Source organism: Tenrec ecaudatus, chromosome 14, assembly GCF_050624435.1.
Source record: "Tenrec ecaudatus isolate mTenEca1 chromosome 14, mTenEca1.hap1, whole genome shotgun sequence".
In the NCBI taxonomy this organism is placed as follows: Eukaryota; Metazoa; Chordata; class Mammalia; order Afrosoricida; family Tenrecidae; genus Tenrec; species Tenrec ecaudatus.
Window position 1 is genome coordinate 7,084,340 of NC_134543.1, and position 25,896 is coordinate 7,110,235.

Consider the following 25,896-nt stretch of genomic DNA (forward strand, 5'->3'; position numbering starts at 1 on the left):
GTGACTCTTTTATCCAAAGTCTCTAACTCCCACCAAAGGACCTTTCCCTGAAGGTCTGGGTCCCTCTGTGAGTATCACGGGTGTTCCACCATGCCGGGCATAACGTGAGCCCTCTGAGGACAGGAGAGGGGCAGCCCCTCACCAGCAAAAGCCAGGCATGGAGTGGGTCCTCTGGACCCAGGATTCCTGTGCAGTGACCTTAGAGGAGCAGCTGCAGAACCTAGAGCCCGAGCGTGAAATAGAGTGGTGACTTCGCAGCCCAGGGAGCAAGCAAAGTGGAGTGCCTGTGGAGTGGGGTGTTTCTGGGTGCGTAATTGAAGGGGATTGGACTCGCTGACCCACAGAGCTGGGGCTGAGGCTTACTGGAGTAGGATGTCTCTGGGTCGTCGTTTCTGGGAGTGGGGTTCACTGACCCAAGGAGCCCAAGCCAAGTATCTGCAGGTTGAGGCTGAACAGTAGAGTGGCATATATCAGCAGCCCTAAAAGAACTTCGTAACAACTGTATCTAAATATTTCTCATTTGCATCACAACCTGTTCACTTAATAACAATGAAAAAGTAGCTTGTGTGGTTGAGGGCAACTAAACTGTTTCTTACAAAACCAGAAAACACAAATGTCTAAAGTGGATTCCTCCACACTGCCACCACTACCCCTACCACCTCCACCACCTCCTCCTCCAACTCCACCTCTGCCTTCTCCACCATCCCCACCACTCTCGCTCCCATTCCCACCCTCATTTCTCTTCCCAGGGGATGCAGCCCAGTTGTTTCTTTGTTTAATTTCTAATGTGCTGACCAAGACGAAGTGAAATTCATTTGCATTCGAAAATAATACAAAAATAGCCACAGGACTTCCTCTGCAGTGTTTTTACTTTGGGGCTCAATTTGATTGCTAGAATAGAGTTGGGTTTGGGTTTTGTTGGGTTTTTTTTTTAAGTTAAATTATAAAAATAGCCGAGTGTGAGTTTTAGAAGAGAGGGAAGTGCTGAGAGTGTAATCACATCCCATTTATCAAAGGAAGCTCCCCGGAGATGGTGCGGCCACACCTCAGCTGCTGGGCCTCGCTCGCTCGGAGGATCATCCCGGGAGGTGTCTGAGCCGGAGAAGCACGTGTGCATGCCGTGGGGAGTTCTCAACAGGAGTCTGCTCACGTAGCTCCTCTCTCCTGATCATGCGGGCAGCTCTCCGTTTGTGTTCTGGTGACGACTTGGTCTCTGCCCCCAATGTCAGCTGCTTTACTCTGCTTCAGAGGTGAACAGGCGATGTGTTCAGGGCCTTTTGGGGTCTATAGACTTGGTTCCCTCCCCTCCGAGTGATGCCCCACAGTCCTCTGCTGAAGTGCCCTTGTCGCCGAGCCTGCCGGGCCGCGCCTCTGGGCCTCTGGCTGCAAAGTCCGATTCTGGACCTCTAACAGGCAGAGGAACGGTGTGCCCTTGGCACGCTTGTTGTTCTAAGGGACCGTGAGGAAATGCTCCCAGAGACTCGCTGGCCTCGCTGTGGGTCCTGAGGGAGGGATGTTGTGTTGGGGGTTGCTGGGGGCACCCAGGGGCTTCCTAGTGGCCTCTGCTGCTCTGTGGCTGTAGCCTACCAGGCAAGTACCACCTGTGAGGAGACTCAAGGGTTTGGCGGGGAGGGGGAGATGGGAGTACAGGAGCCATCAGACACCTGTGACCTGTCTCAGGCACCTGGCACGCAGGGATTGGTCTCGAGAGGCAGCAGCGGAGAGTTAAGTAGAGAGTGGACTGAGCTAACAGGTCAGATGGCACATAGCATGGCATCCCTCAGGGGACAGTGCTGTGGCAGCCTCACTGAGGCGCTGAGTGCTGGGCGCGTCTAGGGAACCCAGCTTGGGCTCTCCTGGGCTCAGGATGCAGGAGAGAGGGGACGCCTGCGCCTAGAAGCCCACGGGAGCAGTTCTGCTCCTCCCCATGTGGTCGCTGTGCATCAGCGTGGCCGTGTGGCAGGGAGTTTGAGTGACTGGACATCACCCTCCTGCCTGGCTTTTGCTGCGGACTGCATGTTGTGCAGGGAGCGGGGAATGGGTCTCCCCAGGAAGCGGGCACGTTCACAGGGTACCACGGGAGGCCGGCTCTCTGAAAAGCTCCTGTTGGCGGCAGTGGCATCATGGCGGCCATCTTTAGGGGAGTATACCACCAGGTCTTCGTTCCTTGGAGCCACTGGCTGGGGTCAAAGTGTCCACCTTGCAGTTAGCAGCCAGGCACCATTGTGCCACCACACCTGCCCTTCCAGCACCTCACGGGGATAAGATTGCTTCCACGTCTGACCTCGCTATGCAGGTCCCAGGGGGATATGAGCAGGAGGCGGCAGCAAAGGGGAGGGGTCGGAGAGGGAGAGTGGGAACAGGTAGCCAGCAGGAAGCCAGGGCAAGATGCTCGTGGGCCACAGCAGTACTCAGAGGATTTGAGCCCAGGACCCCGTAATCCAAAACCAAGCCCGCTGCCATCGAGTCGATTCCAACCCTATAGGATAAAGATGGAACTGTTCCGTGGGGTTCTGAGACAATGAATCTATGGGACCAGGCAGCCTCATCTTTCTCCCAGGGAGCATTTGGTGGACTTGAACTGCCGGTGTTACATGGTTAGCATCCCAGCAGCAACCCGCAAGCCTCTTCAACATGACTTAGCTTTTGTGGTATGTAGGTTGGAGCTACGACCGCTGACTGTGCGTGAGGTGTACTATCTAAGTTTGTTCAAACGCAAGCCTGTGCCTACATAATTGTGCACGTTACCATAACCTTGACATGACAAGGTCCCTGTGTGCCAAAAGGTGGTGGAGGGAGAAGAGTGACTTTGTTTGGCTCTTCTGCAACTCTTGGAAGAGGAGTGACCTAGCCGAGGACCCTGTGTCTGCTTCAGTCGGCTGCCTGGCTCTCTGGTTGAAGTGCAGGAGGACATGTGTTCTTCTCAGCTAGCCGTAAAACCAGCTGGGTGGCATCTGGTGTCGTGTTGAGGAGCTGTCTCTGCTCTGCGACGTTACATTCTTGGGGCGGCAGGGGGAGGCGCGTCTCTTTTGCCCGTGAGTGCCTTTGTGACGTCATTTGTCAGGCCTTCGGAAACACTGAGCGGTGCGGCTCTTCTGCGTGTCAGCACATTTCAGGGTCAGTATTTTTAATCTCCACTTGTGAAGCTCACCGCTGTCGGCACGAGAAGCTGACTCAATGCCAGCAGATGTGACTATTGCAGAAGCCCTGACTGCTGGGCAGGCCTAGCGCGCTGGACGCCAGCAGCACCGCTGCACAGCCCTGCGGCGACCCTCTGGCCCCGTGGGTCTGTGCCTCCGTGCTGTTGCCAGGGCGAGAGGAGAAACTGGGTGGGTGAGTGTGAAGCATTGGGTGGCGCTCTGGCTCAGCTAGACATTCGCTGTATGTTGTTAAATGTCATGGAGCCAAGAGCCCCAAGCAGAACAGACGGAATGCTTCCCGGTCCCACGCCACCCCCAGGACTGGTTGTAGATCCGACCAGTGTGGTCCATAGGACTTTCCATGGGCTGATTTTCAGAAGTTAGATCACCAGGCCTTTCTTCCTAGCTTGTCTTCATCTGGACACTCAGCCTGCTCAGCACCACAGTAACAAACAAGCCTCTACTGAAGGATGAGCAGTATCGAACGTAGGCCTGCCCCCCCGCCCCTCGGGCTTAGAGTTTGTGCTCTGTCGATGTCCTCATCAGCATCGGCACTCATCCCCTGCTGCACAGGAATGACGGCTCTGGGAGCACTCGGGCGGTGTGTCTCTGATGTGTGTCTACGAGTACTGGTTTATCTGGCCGTCTTCAGACCGGTGCTCTGCCGCATGTTTGTCAGCCAAGTGGTGCTGTGCTTGTCCCCTTTTGCGTGCTCGGAGCATCTTCTGTCTGGGGTCCTTTGTTGCCTGGTTTTGCAGTCGGCCATTAGCGTGCTGCCTGAGCGTCAAGTACCTCTCCCGCCATGGCGTCTTCACTCTCTTCTTCTCTGGCCCAGCACATGCCTGCAGGGGTGACTGTTGCTCCAGTGATGTCTGTTGAAACATAGCATTTTGAGGCCATTGTTTGGAACACTAATGTCTATGAAGTTAAAACACACAAATATTATTGGACTAGAACTAAATGTATGGTCAGAGTGTTTTCTTTCAGGAGTGTTTTAACCTCTCTTTCTTTCTCTCTCTCCTCTCTCCCTCTCTCTCAATCTCTCTCTCTCTCCTCGAATCTATTCATTCCACAAAAAAAAGAGTAGGAAGCTGAAGTGTTTCCAGAGTTCAACATTTCTGCAATCAATGTGTTGTGCTTTCTGCTTTTCAGATGTTCCTCCTGCTGATCAAGAGAAGCTTTTCATCCAGAAGTTACGTCAGTGTTGCGTCCTCTTTGACTTTGTTTCCGATCCCCTCAGTGACCTAAAGTGGAAGGAAGTGAAGCGAGCTGCTTTGAGTGAGATGGTAGAATACATCACGCATAATCGGAATGTGATCACAGAACCCATTTACCCGGAAGTAGTCCACATGGTAAGTGCTTCCAGGTCCGCCTGTCTGTGTGCCTGTGGCTGGCCAGGCTGTTGGGGCCCCATACAACCCTAGTCCAAGAGCACACTCACTGCGCCCAGTGGGGTCCAACGCCGAGGAGAACTGCCCACCGCTTCCCAAGGCTGTGAACCTTCACCGAAGCAGATGACTGCCATTTCCTCCCACCTACTTCCCAGAACACACTTTCCTGCTACAGCCTTGCTGCTTGCACCTTGAAGGAGGATGGTCCTCCTCCCGGGGCCTTCTGGGGACTGGACGTGTCCCATGTGAGCGACTTGGTGGGAAGGTTAGAAAGTTTATCTCCATTTCCTCGTCCTCATAGGTAACATAAGGCAGGTGTAACAATGTACTCCTGCCCATTAATGAGGGGCCCAAAAAGGTGGTGGAAAATCCCATCCTCTGCCAGTTCTGCTTTTCCATGAGCTGGCTGCAGCCCCAGTGTGTCATTTGGAAGTAAATGTGGTGTGGGGGTAGGAAAGGAGAGGTGGCGAGGGGACCCTGTGGGCATCAGACAGTTGGCCCTGGTCTGCCGGCGTGATCTCCTTCACAGTGACACCGTCGTTTGTTTTGTCCGCTTCTGAATCTCAGTCCCCACCGTCTCGAGACAGCCTGTGTCTGCAGGTCAGTTGTATCCTAGGGTGACCTGTCAGCACCACCTGGGACTTGTCACGAGATGTGCTCACTCGACTTCATGATTTGACTGAGAACTCATTGCTGCGACCTCTGAGTTGTTGATGTTTGATCCACCTTTTTGAATAGGTCACCCGGAGGAGCCATTGGTCCTCACAGCGGCTTAGTAATAGAATTTTTTCCTGCAAACTCAATATTTTTATTGCTGCTTCTACTCTACCAAACTGTAAATTATGGATTTATTTAAAGCTGTGTGTTATACTGGTGTGTATATTATGTCTTAAAAAATAACAGCAAACCATTGCATTGATGCCAACTCATAGGGACTCTATGGGACAATGTAGAATGGTCCCATAGTGTCTCCAAAGCTGTAATGGAAGCAGACTGCCACAGCCTTCTCCCTTGGAACAGCTGGTGGATTTGAACTGCCAACCTTTTCAATTAGCATTGGAGTGCTTAAGCACTGCAACACCCTATGCATGTGTCACATATAACCTATTAAGTTTATTATATATTTTAGAATTAACTAAAATAAGCCTGTATTTCTCACTTTGCTGTGTGTGCTTTGGAGAACAAAACTGAAGCAATGTTCATTTCTGCAGTTGACAACCTGTTTGTTGTGATTGAACTTGACCTAAGTTGATTATTTGTTGTCATCAGGACTTGAAGCACAGAGTGAGCGGCGTGAGGAAGCCTGAGGGTTGACAGGGCCGTGTGGGCACTTCTCCGGTGTGTACGCCTGAGAAGTAGTGACAGGTGTGTCTTGGACAGTAAGTCTGTCCTCAGGCCTTACCTGCTCGAACAAGGGAAAATTGTGGAGTGTCTTTCTCTCTCTCCTTTGTCCTAGTCCTCTTCCTTTGGAAGTGTTCCCAGTCCTCAGGTCATAAGGAGCAGCATGTCATGTTTTCTTCTAGTTCTTTCTTAGTTTCGTTTTTCACATCACAATTTATGACCTTCCTGGAATTGTCTTCTAATGGGATAGAGGTAGGGGCTTCACCTGGGTGCTTCTGAATCAGTGGTTACTTTGCACACACACACATACCCCTTTCCCCCCCCCCCCCCCGCCCCAGTATATCAGTTATCTCATTTTAAACCTATCTTTATTATGCATTAGCTTCACGTGTAGGCAAGAGCTTGCTGTCTTTAGGGAGCCTTGACTGCCAACAGTCCCCAAGTTATTGTACTCTTCGTCCAAGAGGGAGACATCTCCAGGAACCAGACCAATGTGGTCCTGACTGTGACCCTGGGGAGACTCAGGTGCCTGCCCCAAACCAAGTGTGTGCCCAGCTGCTTTGTGTATTCCCACCCAAAACGGCCCGGCATACTTACAGCTCCTAAGAATTTTTGTCTTTTTTTTTTTTTTTTTTTAATAATAACCATTTCTTTCCCTCCCACTGTTGTGATTATTTCCTAACTGGAACCTCTTAGCCTGGTTCCCATGCTTGAGAATCAAGCCAGTCCACAGTGCGGGGCGGTTGGTTCTCAAGAGTCCTGAGCAGGTCTGCTAGGAGAGCCTACGCTGGCCCAGGCCTGTTGTGAAGTTCGGGCAATAGCGCCATGAGCAGCTGGGCCCTGGCCTCCCACAGCCTCCCTTCTCATTGGGAACCAGGCAGACCGTGGAGGTGCGGCAGGTCTCGGTGCAGAGCACCGGCAGACAGGACCCAGGGTGATGTCTCAGTCACACCAGGCTCGCACACGTCTGGTTTCCCAGCATGTGCAAGTGACGTCAACCCCCTCCCACCCCCATGGTCAGTGGAGTGGGCAGTAGGCGAAGGACAGAGGGAAACATGGCAAGCACAACCCCCTGTGGCAGAGGCAGGAAGGGAGGGCAGGCTGCTGGGAAAATGCACCGGTGGACTTGTTCAACTTTCCACTTGTAGGCACCACAATGCCTGTGACACGGAGTCTGCCTGTCAGGAGTTTGGGGACAGGGACATGGAGAAAAGCCAGTAGATGGGGTTGGAAGGCTGGGAGTGGGATTGCTGCCGAACGGCCTGTGCAGGTGGGAGGACGGTGCAGGGAGGAGCCACCTGTGCTAAGGCGACACCTGGCCCTGGAGGTGCTCATGCAGACGCTTCTCTGCTCTGCTCGTTTGCCTGACGTCCTGCTCTGCAGCCAGTCTGGCGGGAACGGCCTGCGCCCCACCTTTGCCTGGTGCTGTTGGATCTTTTCCTTTGATTTTTCGTGTTGTCATCGAGAACATTGCTGTGAGCATCATATGGCCAAGAGTGATAGTGTCAGTGTCCTGTGTGCCTCAGAAGTAAAGCCAAACCTCAAACCTGCTGAGGTCACTTCAGTTCCGACTCACAGCGATACTGCAGTACACACACACACACACACACACACACACACACACGGTTTCCGAGGCTGTAGTCTTTACAGAAGCAGACTGTCCCCTCTCTATCTCCGGGAGCAGCTGGTACATATGAACCAACAACCTTTCGGTTAGCAGCCGAGGGCTATGCCCCAGGAATATCATGTGAGTGCAAAATTCAAGCAACCTGTAGAAGTCTCCATGCCAAGTGGCGCCTGAATCAGGGTGGCAGATGGAAAGGTGGGGCTGCCCCTGGTTCCATTCTTGCCAGCAGCCCACCACCTAGAGCCTCCTTGGGTGTGCTCCCCACTTGGGGGTCCTTGGAAAAGCCATTTTGCTTGATATCTTGCCGACTGGTTTGTCTGTTTTCTCTTGCTTTGGGGTAGTTTGTGTTTGTGGTCTTGTGGTCTCTTGTAGATGTCCTTTACCAGGTTGAGTACGTTCCCTTCTGTTCAAGTTTGCTGAGAATGGTCATAGCATTTTGTAGATGCTGACTTAGACATCATTCGAAGAAGCCAGAGCTCTGTAGAGCGCATTTCTTTTAACACTTTCTTTTTACATATCACCTGTTTGAGTGGTCCGTTCTTCCTTGTAAACGGATTTACTGAGATGTGATTCATATACAATTTACCTATGTGAAATGTAGCAGCCCCATGGCTTTTTATATAGTCACACTATCACCACATTCCAATGTAGAGACTTTGTCCCCTGAAGGAGCCAAGAGGCTGTCCTTTGACCAGAGAAAGGGGAGTGGCTCGTGGTTTAAAATCAGGGAAAGTGCGCATGGGGGGTGGGGTGGAGTACTGGGATCCATACTTTTCCAGGCTGGATGCCGAGTAAATAATCTGAGAAATTAGACTATCTGAAGAAGAACGCAGCGTCAGGATTGGAGGAAGGCTTCTTAACCTGTGACAAGCACATGACAAAGCTTGCTTGCTGAAAGTAAAGAGGACCTGAAGCACTTGCTGGGGGAAATAAAGATTACAGCCTTCAGTGTGGATTGCAACTCAATGTAAAGACCACAAAGTCCACACAACTGGCCCAATAGACGGCATCAGGGTAGGTGGAGCAATTTTGTCAGGGATTTCATTTTGCATAGACTCTCATGGAAGCAGCAGTCAAGAAATCAAATGGCTTATTGCATTGGGCGAATCTGTATAAAACCTCTGTAAAGTGCTGTCGAGCAGGATGTCACTGTGAAGACAGGTGCACTTGACCCTAGCTGTGCTGTTTTCAGTCGCCTCTTAGGGAAGTGCATTTGAATTCTGGTTCTGGTGAAGAATAGGGAAAGTGCCGTGGACAGCGAGAAGAAGAAACACATCTGTCTTGGAAGAAGTACAGGCTTGATGGTGAGACGTCATCTCACCTACTTTGGACATGTTATCAGCAGGGAACAGTCCCTGGAAAAGGACATCATGCTTAGTCAAGTAGAGGGTTGTGAGAGTAACCCAGCCTCTAACAACCATGGAGTTCGTAGGTGCAATTATACAGCTGTAATGTATAAAGATTATAGTAAAGTCACAGAGAATAAGAGAGGCAAGAGAGAAGATAAAAGTCAGACACATTTCATGGTAGCAGGCTCACCCCCTGGACGGCCATGCTCCGCGCAGAGAGAGGGAGGAGGCAAGAGTGAATATATTTCGGACCAAGGCTTATATATCCTTAGTGGGCATGCAAGCCCCCCTGATTACAGGTACCCATATACGTCACAGGGAGGGACTATACAGTAGGCCTATGCATCACAGGAAGGGGAGGCGCTAGGGATACACATGACAAGATGAGCGGACCCTAGATTCAAGATGACAGCCTAAGTTTGGTCCTCCTTGAGTGGGCTTGACCTTTTCTCTGGGCTCTCTTTCAGGGAAACAACCCACTATCCTGTCAGCAGGGAGTGGGCCCCACCTATGTTTGGACAGACAATAGTGTCTGATTGCTCTGTGTGGCTGATGCCCTCAGGGAGCAGCTGACCTCCCACCCTGCTCTAGCAAGCAGAGTCCTAGGTTTGGCATATATTTTGGGGAGGCAACCTGGGGGAAACCCTATTGCACCCACAGAGTTGCCAAAAAAGAGGAACAGCATAGATAAGATGGTTTCACACAGTGGGTGCAAGGCAGGCACAAGCATGACAATGGCGAGGGTGGCACTGGACCGGGCAGTGTTGTGTCCCTCGTGCACAGTATCGCTATGAGATGGAATCCACCCAGTGGCACCCAACAGCAAAAGAAGCCCACACCCTTCTTCATGCCCATTCTCCTCGCACACCTGGCCCTGGACAACCAGTCATGGGCCTTCTATGTGGACTGGCCTTTCTGGATTTTTCCTAACAGAGAATCATGCCGCTTTTCATCTTTTGTGAGCAACCTTTTAGCATCATGTTTTCAAGGTTCATCGGTGTTGTACCTTATATCCAAATTTCATTCCTTTTTATGGTCCAGTAGTATCCCACTGTAGGGTTAAGTGAACATCTTGTTTATTCATTCAGAAATCAGTAGGCATTTGAGTTAGTTCCACTTTGGGCCAATGTGAATAATCCTGCTGGGAGCATTGGTGGGCGCATTTCTGTGTGCATGTGTCCGCTCGTTTCTCTGGTTCTCTGTGGAGGAGTGGGGTTGCTGGGTCATGTGGCTATCCCTTTGTCTAACTGAGAAACCACCAGGCTGATTTCCAAAGCAGTGTATGCAGGTTCCAACTTCTCCTTATCCTCACCAACACTTGTTATGGTGTGTCTTTTTAATTACGTCCATCTTAACAAAAACAAACCCACTGCCATTAAGTTGATTCTACTTTTAGCAGTTCTAAAGGGCAGGATAGGCCCACCCCTTTGGATTTCCAAGACTATAAATCTTGACAGGATCAGACAGTCTCTTTCCCGCCGAGGAGTAGCTGGTAGGTTTGAACCGCTGACTTTATGGTTAGCAGCTCAATGGCTAATCCACCAGAACTCCGTGACAGCCATCCCAGTGGATGGATGACGCTCTCTCATTATGGTATCGACTCGCACAACTTTCCCTGAGAAGTGGTGATGTTGGGCAGCTTTTCGTATGTTCTGTTTATTTTTATGATGGTTTTATGGGTCAAGCATGATAGTAGTGTAGTTCTCGGATGCGTTGTACACCATCTAGGTGGATCCTTTTATTTTTCAGAAGAGCTAGGGTTCAGAGAGGGGAAGGTGGAAAGAGCAGTGCCCAAAGAGAGAAGACTCGCTATTGCTTTTTCTCAGGCCTCAATCATAGAAACGTTCTTGTTACCTCTGAATTCAGTCATGTTTTGCATATAACGTACCGTCTGCTTTTGCAACTCGATGATCTCATTAATCTGTCCTTCAGGCTTGTACGTTTTTCTTTCTTTTAAATAAATCATTTTATTGGGGGCTCGTACAACTCTTATCACAGTCCATACATCCATCCGTTGTGTCAAAACACATTTGTACATATGTTGCCATCATCATTTTCAAAGCATTTTCTTTCAACTTGAGCCTTTGGTATCAGCTCCTCATTTTCCCCTCCCTCCCTCTCTCCCTCATGAACTATTGATAATTATAAATTGTTATTATTATTTTTCATGTCACGCACTGTCTGATGTATCCCTTTACCCCCTTGTCTGTTGTCCATCCCCCTGGGAGGGGGTGATAGGTCAGTATGTTTTTCTTATAGTTAAACACTTGACAGCAGAACAAAACCAAGTAACACTGTTGGCCTTGAGAATTTCAAAGCAAGAGGAATAAAAACGCTTTGTGGATACTGTTTGGGGTGAGACCTTTTGAAAATACGAAATATATGTATATAAATTTATCCATAGGATTTCCAAGTTAGAACTTTGGGGTCTTTTTACCTGTGAAATCATTAGTTCACATAAATCAGTGGATCACATGTCCCTTGGGGTCCCTGGGACCTTTCTAGAGGATCTGCAAAGTCCAAAAGGAGCCCCAGTTGTGCACTGGGTGAAGCATTGGGCTCCTAGCTGTGGAAGGTCAGCAGTTTGAACCCCTCAGCAGCTCCATCGGAGAAAGGTGGCTGTCTGCTTCCAGAAACCCTACGGAGCAGTCTGGCCTGGCCTGGCCTGGCCTGTAGGGTCACTGTGTGTCAGTACTGACTCAGCAGTAGGCTGGCGTTTTAAGAGGTCCACGCTCTCCTTGACTTTGCCCCTGTGATGGCACTGGTGCTGGATGGTACAAATGGGGGGTGAGACTCCTCCTCTCACCCCACCAGCACCCCCTGGAGAGAAAGAGAGTCACTGCACTTCCCCGTCTGGCTGAAACAGAAAGCAGGTCAGTGGGATGAAGCCGCAGGTCAGTGGGATGAAGCCGCAGCTCTTGCACCCAGATCCTTCCACAGTTGGGTCTAGGGAAATAGCGGGTCCGTGATGACCCAGCTGCCCCTCGCCTGGCACCCCGCGCTTCCTGGGATGACTGAGGGAGGAACGGAGTCTCCGCACTTGGTAGTTGTTAGGCGGCATCGAGTCGGTTCGAGCTCATAGCGACCCCTGAACAGCGGAAGGAAACACTTGCCCAGCCCTGCAGCACCCTCACTTTCTCCTATGTTTGAGACCATCGTCGCAGCCACTGTGTCAGTCCAGCTCACCCAAAGGTCTTCTCCTTTTTTACTGCCTCTCTGCTTTACTAAGCTTGATGTCCTTCTCCATAGACTGATCTCTCCTGAAAATATGTCCCAAGTACATGAGGGGAAGTCTCCCCATTCTTACCTCTCAGGAGCCTTCTGGCTGTACTTGTTCTTTTGGCAGGCCACAGTACTTCAGTATTCTTCACCAGCACCATCGTTCCAAGACATGTGTGTGTCTTCCTTAGTCCATGGCCACCTTTCACATGCATAAGGGCCGTGGAAAATACCCTGGTCTGGGTCAGGCGCACCCTCGTCCTCAAAGTTACATCCTTGCTTTGCAACACTTTAAAGAGGTTTGGGGCAGCAGGTTGACCTAAAGCAATGTGTCCTTGGTCTTCATCAGCAAGTGCTTGAGGTCCTCCTCACTGTCAGCCAGCAAGATTGTGTCATCTGCAAACCACGAGTTGTTGATAAGCCTTCCTCCAATCCTAAAGCCACACTCTGCTTCATATAAGCCAGCCTCTCTGGTGATCTGCTTGCCTTGGGTAGTTGGGTGTTTGTTGTTGTTATTTTTTAAGTGTACAGCGTAACACTGCCACTTTCAAGAAGATGGTAGTGTTTGCTGTCAAGGTTTAAGTTTGATCTTCCAAAAGAGAGTTTGGATTTTGGTAGACTTGTAGCTGCCAGTAGGAGCTCCAGCTTCTGGTGCTGGAGACTCCTGAGGAGAAGGACCCTGGGCACATGGACGCAGCTCAGAGCACCAGTATTTCCCAGATGGCCTCTACGTGACAGCCTGATGTCACTTGCCCCTGCTGGGTTTTAATAGACTAGAGGAGGCTACAGGCCCCTCACTGGCATAGCTTCTGATGCTGTGTGGTCGCTCACCCTTTAATAAACTACCATTTGTTGGTGTAGTATCAGAGAAGTCCCCAGTGACCTCAAAGGGCTATTAAAATAGACGCTTCCTTTTACAATTGAATCCTTATAAGAGGCCAGATTTTCCCTGCATTTCACCCCAAACACCCTCTCACAGCAGATTGAGTGCAAAAGCAGCTAGCTGTTTTCTGCTAAGGCGGACCCTGCAGAGATCTGCAGAAATGTAAAGCCGCGTCGCTTTCCTCACTAGACCTGTTCTTGTTTAGGAAAATCTCGTTTCTCTCCAAAAACTTAAATTGTTTTTATTACATCATGGTTGTGTGTGTGTGGGGGGGGGGTGTTAGCAAATTGTTGCTTCAAATTTTCCCTAGGTTAATTTCTAATCCAGCGAACTTTGGTAGATGCAGCTCCCCTGGGCAAGAGCTCTTCGTCATCCTCAGTCACTCGTAAGAGTGTGAGGGAGTGGTGACACCAAAATGGCTGCAGTCTGGGTCCCAGGGAGCTGGTCAGAATGGTTAGATACCTTAGGCTTGTGGGAGCAGCAGTGCATTCGTAAGCACCTTCTAGATTGTTCTTAGGGCCACTGAATGTTTGAGGGTAGTCTTTTTCTAACTAGCTTTCCTAGCTTCACACCCTCAGGGATGACCATGCGGCAGCTGGCCTCGCTTCCCTTGCTTCCACAGGAAGGGCCTCGGCACAATGCCTTTTGCATAGCTGCTCGATACGCAGCATTGACCTGGAGCTTCCTGCGTCGATTGGGGCATGAAGGCTGGTTCTCATTAGTCACTGGTGACTCAACCCGCAGCAGCATTGGTTACACGGCTGGTGACATGAGTTGAGTGGCGCGAGCTCCACACCCAAATGAAAATCGTCCAGATCTGCTGGGCAGGATTGGGACCTGGACGATGGCCTGGGGCTCTGACTCATCAGTTAGCATCACTGCCTGCCCGCGATGTTCCTGGCACCAGGCTGCCTCTTGGGACCATCCCAGTGGGGAAAATGCGGCCTCTGCTCTACAGCGCACACAGCCTGCCTAGTCAAGGCCAACGGTAGGAAGGGCAGTACCCAGGTCAGGTCACTGTCACACAGGTGCAGCTCCTCAGAGGACCAGGGTGTCAGGCCTAGGTGGTTAAGCAAAAGCAAGGTCCAGGTGGAACGAGGTCAAGTCTGCACTGGCCACCATGTAGAGATGGACGTGGCTGCTGGAGCCCGGCAGGGGAGAAACCCTGGTGCTGCACAGGGTCAGTGTGTTACAAAGGTGGAAGCCAGACCAGGAAGTGGAGTTGATGGGGTCATTGACTTGAGGCCAGGGAGGAAGGTCTGAACTTCGATCCCATGGGCCATTGAGTCCTTCAGAGTACGAGTGATGGAAACCACCCCCGACACTCACACCCTACAGCCCCACTCCCTTGACTTGTAATGCATGGTTGAGTTGTTTATCAGGGCATGTTCTTTCAGATCTGCACATAGAGACCCAAGGAGAGACACTACTCCACTGTAAGGCTTTCCACTGAAGCTCTGGGTCAGCATCTCCAGACTTCCACAATTCAGTGTCCAGAGGCACCGCACTTCACAGCCTTGCCTCCTGCACAAAAGCACTCCGCTTTATTTGCTCCGTGGGCTGGGAGGTCCATCACTCTGCTCCGGCTCCGGCTCCAGCTCCTGGTTCTGCTGCTGCTCCTCTGTTGTCGTAGCAGCCTTCGGGATCCAGGATCACTGTACAGGGATCTCGGGTCCAGAGGACGCGCTCCACTCTTGGCTCTTACTGGTAATGAGATCCCACCCCTGCTTCTCAGAGGGTTCGTTTCATCCACAGCAGGATGGCACTCCAGGGACTTCTGGTCACAATGACTCACAGGTGAACCCTTAAGTATCTGCCCCTCCTTCTTACTGGACCCACACAGGGAAAGGTGGAAACCCACTTTTACTTGGTCAAGCTCCAAGGGAGCCTGTAGAAAAGTAGTCTTTGGACCAGACTTCTTCCCCGCCTGCGGCTCCTGCTCTGCATGATGGTGGCTCCCAGCCTGAGAAGGGGCACGGTGCTGGGCCCTGCCCATCCTGGAGCCTCTGGCTAAAGCACAGGAGTGGGGTGGGGGTTTTGCATGCTGCGTTGTGTGTGGCCCAGTTGTGGCCACATACCCACAGCTTGCAGGCTGGAAGGGGAGACAAGGAAGTCCCCAGAGCAGGGAGGGGTCAGGGAAAGCCGTCAGGTGACATTCAGTCAGTGATGCCAGCTCCCCCATTAACCGGCAATGACAGTAAACTGAGTCGCAGAGCAGTGGAGACCATCGGGGACGCTGGTACTACCCTCATCATGAAGGTGGCCGCCAGGCGTGCACACACCTCCTTGCGAGGCCCCCAGGGTTCAGCAGAGGAAGCTGGTGGGCACCAGCCCCCTCGCATGCTCCAGGTGTCAGTGCTGACCTAGTGCGGACCGACTCCTCAAGCCTGCCCGGCCTCTCGTCTCCTTTAAAAGGGTGTCTGTCACTGGGCTACTTGATGACACTTGGCCCAACTCACTTCAGTGGAGAATCTTTCCCACCCGGGGCCTGAGGTGCGACTGAAGGTCTGAGTTCAGAGGGAGAGAGAGGCGTGCTGTCCCCAGTCGAGGCCCACGGCTCGGCGACATCTGTCACGCCATGGCTGGTTGGTTGATTGCACTGTATAAACAGACCAGTATAAATATAAGTCCGGGGAGTACTTGTGCAGGACAGATGGACGGTCGCTGCACTGCCTTCACGTGTTTCTCACTGTGGAATATTTGCTCTGGCTCCATGCCATGTTTGTCTTCATCACAGTGAACAGCGCTCCCCGGGTGAGGTGGGGGCATGTCCGGTGCTGTGGAGACCGTGCGGCCCAAAGCAGCACCACGTACAAGGAATGGAAGCACCACCCGGTGCTGCACCACGCTCAGGGTTTCCATGTTTGAGCCCACGGTCCCGCCACGGTGTCGATGCACCTCATCAAGGACCTCCCTTCCCTCTCTGGCCCTCTGCGTGACCCAGGGACCGCCCCTCCTGAGTGCGTGTTGAAAGTATGTGAGACGGAGTCTCACCAGCCTGCCTCTCAGGAGCATTCTGGTGGTGCTTGGGCAGTCCGTGGGCCTTTCGGTGTTCTTCGCTGGCGCCTCTGCTCAAACGCGTCACTTCTCCCCGGTCTTCCGCATGTGTCGCCAGCTTTCTCACGCATGTGCGGCATGGAAATACCATGGCTGAGGCAGGAGCACCTTCATCTGCAAAAGGCACCCTTGCCCTTCAACACTTTAAAGAGGGAGAAAGACAGGGCTTTGTACTCCCATGGAGAGTTCCAGTCTGGGGAACCCACGGGGGTATTTCTGCCCTGTCTTACAGGCTAGTGATGAGTCAGCATTGACACGGTGGCATTTAGTGTGTTAGATTTACCCAAAGCACTGTGCCCTCTGATCTCTTGACTGCTGCTTCCATGAGCCCTGACTGTGGATCTGAACAAGGTAAAATCCTTGACCACTTCAATCTTTTCTCCATCTGTGATGTTGTCCTCTTGGCCCAGCTGGGAGGATTTGGTTCTGCCGGTGTGTAGGATAGCAGCCATGCTCTTACCAAAGCTCATGCAGGGTCTCCAGGAAAAAGAAGTTCACTACACAATTTGAACTCCACCCTCCTGCTTACAAAGCAGGGATGGGGGTGCAGAGGCCTCCTTTTCCGCTATGCTTAGGGCTGAAGCCAACATTGCCTTCAGGGCAAAGGAGGTTTTTCTTGTCTATATTTCTTGGCCGGGGCCTTGGGGGGTAGGGGAGAGCCCACCCCGAGATCCTGGCTCGTTGTCTGTGCTTCACCTGAGGAGTGACGCTGGACCCTTTGCTGCTTCTATTTCTGTAGCTGATAGTTACAGAGTGTTCTGGAAAGTGTTGCGAGGGTGAAGACAGTGGGCAGTGTTGCAATGGGAGCTGAGAGCCCAGTTTCAGTTACACCCAGGAGGGAGTATGGAGCCAGTGAGGCTTCGGCTGCCAACATGACCGTAAAGACCGCAACCAAACTCACTGCCATCCAGCCAGTTCCGACTGTGTCCCTACAGGACAGAGTACAACTGCCCAGTGGACTTCCGAGACTAATAACTCTTCACAGGAGCTGACTGCGTCATCTTTCTCCTGTGGAGCAGCTAGCTGCTGGTTTCAAACTGCTGACCCTCTGGTCAGCAGCCCAGTGCATAACACACACACACACACACACACACCACCCCCCCCACCACCCCGCAGGGGTCCTTATAAAAGCCTGGGCTAAAGGAAGAAGGGCTGCCCTCACACAGACCTGAAGGTCCTGGAGAGAATGAAGGATGGCTTGGAACCCAGACAACGACTTGTATACTTGAAGTATCACTGGGCCGTTTCTTGGAGGATTTTCCTTGGCCTTTGCCCTGTTTGATGTTTCTGATTCCTTAAAGAAATGCATGCTTGTTCTAACAGTGAATCAGATGCAAAAACAAAACCCACAGAGTGGCAGGTGGCTGCAAACTTATCGGTTAGCAGCCAGACACTTAGTTACAGCAACCGTCTCCAATTCTGCCACCACCCACGTCACCGCCGACCAAGGCTAACAAGCTGTTTCCCCGGCCCCAGCCCCCCCGGGCTGATGCAGCAGACAGAGCAGGGTGGCCAAGGGGCACCTGAGCATAGCCTGATGCCCACACGCCCAGGTTTACTTGAGGGATTCCCAGCTCCAACGTTAGCTCAGACCATGTACCTACCCGTGGGGAGACTCTGGGAAGCTGGGCTGTCAGTGGGGGCTGTCGGGATTGGTTTCAGTTTGGGGATAAAAAGCAAGTGAGGCAATCCATGCACCTGGGCCGCCTCTGTAGTCTGGGACTCCTGCCCCCACACCAGCTAAGCCCAGTCTGTGGGCCTCCATGTGGCCCCTCCTGCTTCTGCAGCCTGGAAGCTTCCCCAGGCTGTGTGTGGGCTCGGGGGGTCTCCCCTCGGTCCCTGAACATCAGAGAGATTGGCGCCCACCCTGCCTGAGGTCCAGAGCGTGGAAATCCTTGAGCTCCAGTATTTTTGTTCATTCTTAGTCCTCTCGAACAGTAGGGTAACTGCACCTTGTAAACTCCAGCCTGGCCCGAAGTGGATGGCTCTGCTTTATTTATTGTGTTTATTTGCATTGTTGTTGGGCGTGTTGAGTCCATGCCAACTCATAGCGACCCGCTCTGTGTACAACTGCCTGGTCCCCTGCTGTCTTCACAACTGTTGGGTTGGAACCCATTGTTGGAGCCGCGTGCTAATCCATCCTGTCGAGGGCCTTCCTCTGTTCCCTGCCCAGCTAGCTACGTGACCAAGCGTGATGTCCTTTTCCAGGAACTGGTCTCACCTGGCAACAAGTCAGAGCACGTGAGATAAAGTCTCTCCACCCTTGCTTCTAAGGAGCCTTCTGGCTGCACTTTTCCGAGACAGATCTCGCTGTTCTTGTGGCAGCCCACGGTGCCTTCCATAGTTCTCCCAGCACCGTCATTCACTCACTGTTCTTCGCCCTTCCTAATTTTCTCTACGATGTGACGTTGTTAGGTACTCGTTCTTCATTTACAATGTGATTAGGTACTGGTTCTTCATCTCCGATGTGACGTTGTTAGGTACTGGTTCTTCATCATGTGACATTGTTAGATACTAGTTCTTCATCTACGACGTGATGTTAGATACTAGTTCTTTTATCTCTGATGTGACATTGTTAGTTACTAGTTCTTCATCTCCGATGTGACGTTGTTAGGTGCCGACTAGTTGGTTCCAACATACAACCCGTTGCAGTCCCAAGTGCCCTGAGCCAGCCTCCCAGTCGCAGGTGTGTGTGACCGGTGTTGCAGCCACAATGTCAGCCCACTATTAATAGGACACACCGCACTCAGCGTTTTACTCCCAGGCCACCTGGCAGCAGTTACTTTAAATGCCTCATCAAAGAGGTAACGTCATACCCCTGGGGGCCGGAGGGGGTATGATGACGTGAAGATGCTTAGGTGTGTCCATAACGGACTCTGTAATTTCACCTCTCAGTTCATGTTATCTGTGGGGTGCAGAATCTAAATGCTCTCGTCATTTATTGCCAGCACACATCAGAATTGTCCTAAAACAAATACACGAGTTAATGGTAAACTCTAGGTGATGGCTGTGTGGTTATTTTCTGTAAAATAATTTTCAGTCGTGTTCATTTGAACTTGTCATGATTAAATGTTGAGCGGTGCACCCTTGAGAATCTGTAAAGTTGACCTCTGGCCCAGAGGAAATAAATTAAAAGAAAAATTCCAAAACTTCAATCTTCTCTGGTTATCACACCAAATTACATTGCATGAGAGCTTTTGTAAGTGACCGCCCCGCGTGTATATTTTCTCTTCTCCAGTCGTGCAAACATGACAAACACCCGCCACGCCCTCACACTCAGCAGAAGCAAGACCGGGTAGGCCTTTAGTTGTGAGCCAGTTACGGCGTAAGCATTTCCTCTGGGAAGTGTTCTGCAAAGATACGTCAGGCTTTCTCTTCGCTGAAATGTTATTTCAGAATGTATGTGCGTGTTAAAATAACAAGCTGTTCAAAATAAGAATTTAACTTACTTTGAACGTGATCACTAACCATCACATTACAGGCAGGTGTGCTTGGCTCTGGAGAGAGCGTGAGAGAAGCCTGTGTCTGGCACGTGAACTTACTCCTACCCACACACTCACCCCCCCCCCCACCTCCCGCTCCATTTCCCTGTTCCCTCACCGGGCAGCTTGGCCATGTCGCCTTGGGCCCCCCATGCCCCTCCCCACCCCAGGTAATATATGGGAGCCCTGGTGGCATAGTGGTGAAGCATTAGGCTGCTCACCAAAAAGGTGGGTGGTTAGAACCCGTTGGTCTCCCCAGGACAAAGATGGGCCACTGGCTTCCAGGAGGGCACCGTCACCTCTCTACCCTGCCCTGGTAGGGTCACTCGACTCGGTGGGCTTGGGTTGTTTGGGAGGTGGTGTCTAATTATCGTTACAGAGTGGGTGTTGGCTCTGTGCTGTGGGGGTGACAGGACCCCATTTCTAAGTAGGTTTGGGCTTTGAGATTTCACCAGCAGAGTGTCTAATGGTTGTGTGAAGTCATCAGGATGCTGGCTTCATCCTGTGGGGGCGTGACAAGACCCACCTCTGAGCCACTGTGGCTGTGGACAGAGGATGGAGAAAAATGCAGCTTGCTTTGTCCGTCACGAGGTGTGAGAGCCCGGGCACCTCATGCATAGGCACCGCCTGCCTGTCAGTGGGGGCTTGTGTGTGGCTGTGACGCTGAACAAGTCTCGGCGGGCCTTCTGAACTGAGCTGGAAGGAAGGGCTGGGAAGCCACTTGCAAAGTTCAGCAGTATAGGCATTTGTACAGGGCTCACCCTGAGCCTGGCTGGACCATCCGGAAAGCCACTGGCAGCCTCAGCCCTCAGAGATGCCTGTCCTGACAGCCGCCCCCCATTGTAGCTGATGGCGCAGAGTAGCTCCTGGCCCCCAGACCCCCAGTGCCACGCAACCTCTGTCATGTGCCGCCCATCATCTTGTCTCCTTCAGAAGCTCGCCCTTGCCTTACCAGCATGCAGGCCCTCTGCTTCTCCCACCCAGCAGTCATCACCTCCCTGCCCCTCGAGGGTGCTGGCCAGCTGGCCGGGTCAGGCACAGGGACTTGGGGGGGGGGGGGGAACTGGGCCAAGGGCCTGCTTTCTGCTGTGGTTTTCGTTAAGGAATGCCCTCAGGACCCTCTCCTCCCCTCGGCCAGATAAGTGCATGCCAGTGGTCATTAGAGCCACTCAGGCCCCGGCACTGTTTTCTGTGCCTGGGGAAAATGTCCCGATTGTAACCTGGAAAATGTGTGGATTTCAGTTCGCAGTTAACATGTTTCGAACGTTACCACCGTCCTCCAATCCCACGGGAGCAGAGTTTGACCCAGAGGAAGACGAGCCCACGCTAGAAGCAGCCTGGCCTCATCTACAGGTACAGACAGGAGTGTGCACGGGACGTGGCGGGGGTGGGGGCAGGGACCTCATGCCACCCTTCCACCAGTCACCTGGGCCACTGGTCTTCTAGTGGCTGCAGACCGTGCCAGTCTGGAAAGGCCAGTGAAGAGCAGTGACAGGGTGGTTTGCATGTGCGTTTGGACACTTGGCACAAAGTCCCAAGAAGTGGAGTTGTCCATGCTTTCCACGAAAGCCCCATTGTTGGTCACGGTGAGACTGGGCACAGCACCCTGAGGGGCACAATCTCTCAGGCCTCCACACTGAGGTGTAATGTGTGCCGACCAGCCAAAAAGGGAGGCTGCTGGGTAGGATGCCCAGGCAGAGGCTGCAAGCGTGCCAGTCCAGTGGGGGTGAGGGGGAATAGGGTCACCTCTGGGAGTGGGAGAGGGGCAAGATGGGACCAACAAGAGTCTGTTCCATGTCTTGGTAGCAGAGCTTGTCTGACCCACAGTAGTTCAGGGTCACCCCAGGCGTGCAGTGATGGTGACATCCTCCCCCTCCCTCACCCCCACCCATGTTAGCAAAAGGGGAAGAACTGACCTGGCTCCAGGTGACCAGTGCACCTACCTGCCTCCTTGCCCAGCAGTCCCAGCTGCCTCTGGCTATGGCTCTGTGCCAAGCACTGCAGGACCTTCCCAGGTGTGGAGTCTGGTCACCACCCCGTGTGTGGCCACTGTGTGCAATAGTCTCCCAGCTGTGCAGGTGGCACCGGCGACCTCAGCGGTGGAAGCAATGCCCTTCCAGTGCCAGCTAAGGGCACAGTCTGTGGTTCTTCTCGAAGTAAAAATCACCCCCGTCGTCATCAGTTAGCCCGAGGTGAAGCCATGTGATTGGGTTGTAATCCTGTAGAGTCAGGGCTTTTTAAAGTCAATATCTGCAAGCAGATGAAGACTCAATTGATGGTGGATTTTAATTTCCATTTGATAAAATACCATATGGTTTGACTCACTGTAGTTTCTCTCTCTTTTCTCCTCCCAGCTTGTTTATGAATTTTTCTTAAGATTTTTAGAGTCTCCAGATTTCCAACCTAACACAGCGAAGAAATATATCGATCAGAAGTTTGTGCTGCAGGTGAGTACGCTGCGCTGGCACCCGAGGGGCAGGCCCTGCCACACCCGGGCCCACTCAGTCACCCGGTGTCTCTTTCTTCTTGAAGCTTTTAGAGCTCTTTGACAGTGAAGACCCCCGGGAGAGAGATTTCCTCAAAACCACCCTCCACAGAATCTATGGAAAATTCTTAGGCTTAAGAGCGTACATCAGAAAACAGATAAATAATATATTTTATAGGTAAGTCGGTGGGTGGCTGGTGTGGATCTCGTGGCCTGGTGATGTTCTGTGGGCCATGGGGCTGTGGCCTGCTGACCTCAAATACAAATCCTGTCCAAGTTCATTCTGAAGCAGGCCACAGCCCCACGGCTTATGGAAGAGCATTCCAGAACATTCCAAGTGAGGATTCCCCAGAATCCTTCCTCCCCGCTCACCCTGCTCACAACCGACCTCCCTTCCCCAACACACACACACACACACACACACCCAAACTTCCCTCCTCACCACCCTGTTTCCTGGTTCTGTGTCCTAACTTGTCTTGTGACCCCTCCCTTTCTACTGCGTCCCTGAGTCACACCAACCAGGGATTGGGTGCACTGGCCTCTTCCTTGGCAGGGCCCTCTCAGCCCCACAGTGCCTGCCTTCTGCTGGTCTCAGGCCTCCAACTGCCCCTGGGTCTCAGCTGCCGCAGCCTCATCCTCCTGGAAGGTCCATGGTTACCCTCCCTTCTCTACCACCTCCCGGGCCTGGGGACTCTCAGGCTGCGTGGGTGGGGCTCAGTCCCCTGGAGGGCCAGGATGTTGCTGGTTGCCAGTCAACAAGTGGAACCTGCTCTCTCTAAGGAGTGGCAGGCCTGGAAATGATGGGACAGTGTGACCGCGTGCCTGGAAAGCCAGAGCAAGACAGGCCTTACCGCTCTCCCGCCCACGTGCAGTGACTGTCACTGCTGCTGCCAACCCTGCCTCTTACCTAGCCTCCATGACCCAGCAAGAGGAGTGCGGTGACTGTCCATGTGCAGAGAGGCCGAGACGGCTCCTCTGGTCTCCGGGTTCCTTCCCGTTCCTCTCACGCACGGCCAGTCTGGCGGGCAGTTGTGCAGACTGTCTGCCTCACCCCACCCCATCTCCCACACCGAGATGCTCCTAGCAAGCCTGTGTACCCCGCTGCTGCTCCCGCACCCTCCTCACAGTCTGTGCTGCTGAGCGGCCACTGTCGGTTCATGTGTTGAGGGTCCTCCTTTCCCAGACCCTCTTCTCTATCAGCAACGCTGCCCTTCACCAGAGACTGGTCACTCCTGAGAACACGCCTAACATACTCGAGACAAGGCTCCATCCCTCGCTTCTAAGGAGTATTTTGGCTGTTCTTCCAAGACAGATTTGTCCGTTCTTTGGGCAGTCCGTGGTATCCTCCATGTTCTTCACCGACGCCATAATTCAAATCTTCTCCGGTCCTGCTTATTCATTCGTGGTTCAGCTTCACCTGCATCTGAAGCCTTTGGAAGTACCGTGGCTGGGGTCAGACGCACGGCAGTGTGCTCAGCGCAGCATCCTCACTCTATGGCGCATTCAAGAGGTCTCGTGCAGCAGATGAGCCCCATGCAGGGTGCAAGTTGATTTCTTGACTTTGCTTTTCGGTGGGTGGTGATGATGGGTTTGAGTAAAATGAAATCCTTGACAGCTTCAGTCTTTTCTCCATTCACCACGATATTGCTTCCTGGTCCAGTTGTGAGGACTCTGGTCTCCTTTGGGGTGTCATCCATACTGAAGACTGTAGTCTTACAATCCTCATCAGCAGGTGCTTCAAGTCCCTTGGGCTTTCATGAAGCCAGTATCACTGGCATCTCACGGGATATGAAGGTGGCTTCCTCCAATCCTGGTGCCTTCTTCCAGCCCAGCTTCTGGGATGATTAGATCAGAATGCAGCTTGAATAAATACAGTGAGGACATAGAACCCTGCTGCACACCTCTCTTAGTAGCACCTTGTTCTATTCGGATGACTACCTCACGTGGTCTAGGGACAGAGTCTGTCCGAGCACAGTGAGACACTTGGAAATTTCCATTCCTCCCAGTGTGTGCTGTAGTTCATTATGATCACACCTCTGCATGTAGTCGGAAAATAGTTGTAAATCTCTTTCTGGTGCGTTCTGCTTCCAGCCAAGATCTAGCTGACAAAGATCCCCCTGTTCCGCATCCTCCTCTGAGCCTGGCTTGGACTGCTCCAACAGTTATTTGATTGTTTCGACAAAATTTTACTTGAATGTGATACGAAGGACATTATTTGATCAGCTCCACATTCTGGTGGGCCACCTTTCTTTAGAATGGGCACCAATATGGATCTCTTTCAGTCTCTTGGCCTGGAAACAGTCTTCCAGATTTCTTAGCATAGGCAGGCGTGACTTCAGCATAACGTCCGTTGATGGAAACACCTCAGTTGGTATTCTATCAATCCCTTCAGGGCAGCTTTGGACTTCTTCCTCTACTGCCGCTGGCTCGTCACCATGGGACCCCTCCTGAGCATCCTCCAGTCCTTGATGGCATGGGAACTCTGGGTCATTCCATCTCTTGATGCTGCTGCTCAGTCAGTTTCGCCCACAGAACCCTTCAAGATTTCAACTCAAAGCTTGAGTTTTTCTTTCCAGTTATTTCAGCTTAAGAAATAGCGGCCATGTTCTCTTCCCTGTTGGTTTTTTCTAGGTCCAGGTCTTCCCATGGTTTCTTGGAATACTTCACCTTGAGCAACCCTTCAAAATCTCCTGTTCTCCCTTTCTTGTATTCTTCCCGCTTTAGCCACTCGGGATTCGAGCGCGGATTTCAGTTGAGTCTCTTCTGACTCCATTGTGGTATCTTCCATCTTTCCTTTTCTTCACATTTGGTACCTTTTAGGCCGTTCCACAACTACCTGGTCCTTGGTCGCCTTGGTCATCAGTGCTCAAGGCGTGCCAGTATTCGTGAGGCGGTTGCTGAATGAGGGTGGGAAGTATTCAGGGTCACCTTCTGACTCTCCGACACTTTTGTCAGTTCATTTCATCCTCAGCTTGACCTTGCTTCCAGCAGTTCGTGGGCTGCTCCGCCCTCCACCTCTGGCCTCTTTCTGACTGACAGCAGACACTGAGCCGCTCCCTCTGGTCCTTTCACAGAAGTGGTGGATGGGATTCCTGTGGATTCCAGCCAGCGACATCCCCGTGTCTTGTCACTTGTGTTGTAGAATAAGTCATTGGCCTTGCAGATTCTCAGTGTCGCTTCTGTCATGAAGGCCCTATTTTCCAACTCTGGATCCTCCGTCGTGGCTATCGACGCATCTGGTTGCATGTTTGATCTGTTTCAGACTACGATAAAAATACCCAAAGCCAAACCCATGGCCATGGAGGTGATTCAGGCTCATAGTAGCCGCACAGGGTGAAGCGGAACTGCTGCCGCCTAGGGTTTCTGGGGCCACACATTTTCACAGACTCAGACTCCGTCGCCTTCCTCGGTGGGCTTGAACCACCGACCTTTCCGTTAGCGGCCCCATCTTAACCAGCTGCCACAGGAGTGCCCTCATCTTTGGTCTCAGTGTCTGCTGCATGAACTTGAACAATAGTCGCATTAACTGATCTTCCTCACGGCGTGTGGCTATTGCCCTCTCACAGGCAGCGCTGCTCATGGAGATAGAATCTAAATGTGCCTCTCGGAGCCAGTACAGTGCCTCTCCTCTTCCATCTGTCGTCCCCAGCATCGTAGACTCTATGATCGTCCGGTTCTCTGTGGACATTGCATTGCATTTTGGACGACTCCAATTGTCCTAGATTCACACATTTCATACCGTCCACATTCTGACCACCGATGGATGTTTGCAGCTATCTCCTCTCATTGTGAGCTGGGCCCTGTGAGCGAGTGAAGGTCCAGGAACATTGCTCCCACTCCTGTCCCGGTGGCCAACTCCACTGGGAGGGGGCAGCGCTCCTCCAGTTAGGTTCAGGACCTGCCCACCCGAGCGAGGGCCTCG

At 52.2% G+C, this 25,896-nt stretch overlaps 1 protein-coding gene across 6 annotated transcripts in view; it reads left to right on the forward strand.

Annotated features, from left to right (window-relative positions):
- Positions 1-25,896, forward strand: part of PPP2R5C (protein phosphatase 2 regulatory subunit B'gamma) — a 162,884-nt gene that overhangs the window by 112,934 nt on the left and 24,054 nt on the right. For all 6 annotated transcript variants that reach the window (XM_075531112.1, XM_075531113.1, XM_075531115.1 and 3 more), the window contains 4 exons: positions 4,293-4,492; positions 20,732-20,842; positions 21,844-21,936; positions 22,022-22,152. In XM_075531112.1, coding sequence (XP_075387227.1) covers positions 4,293-4,492; positions 20,732-20,842; positions 21,844-21,936; positions 22,022-22,152 — 535 coding nt within the window. The remainder of the gene's footprint in view (positions 1-4,292; positions 4,493-20,731; positions 20,843-21,843; positions 21,937-22,021; positions 22,153-25,896) is intronic.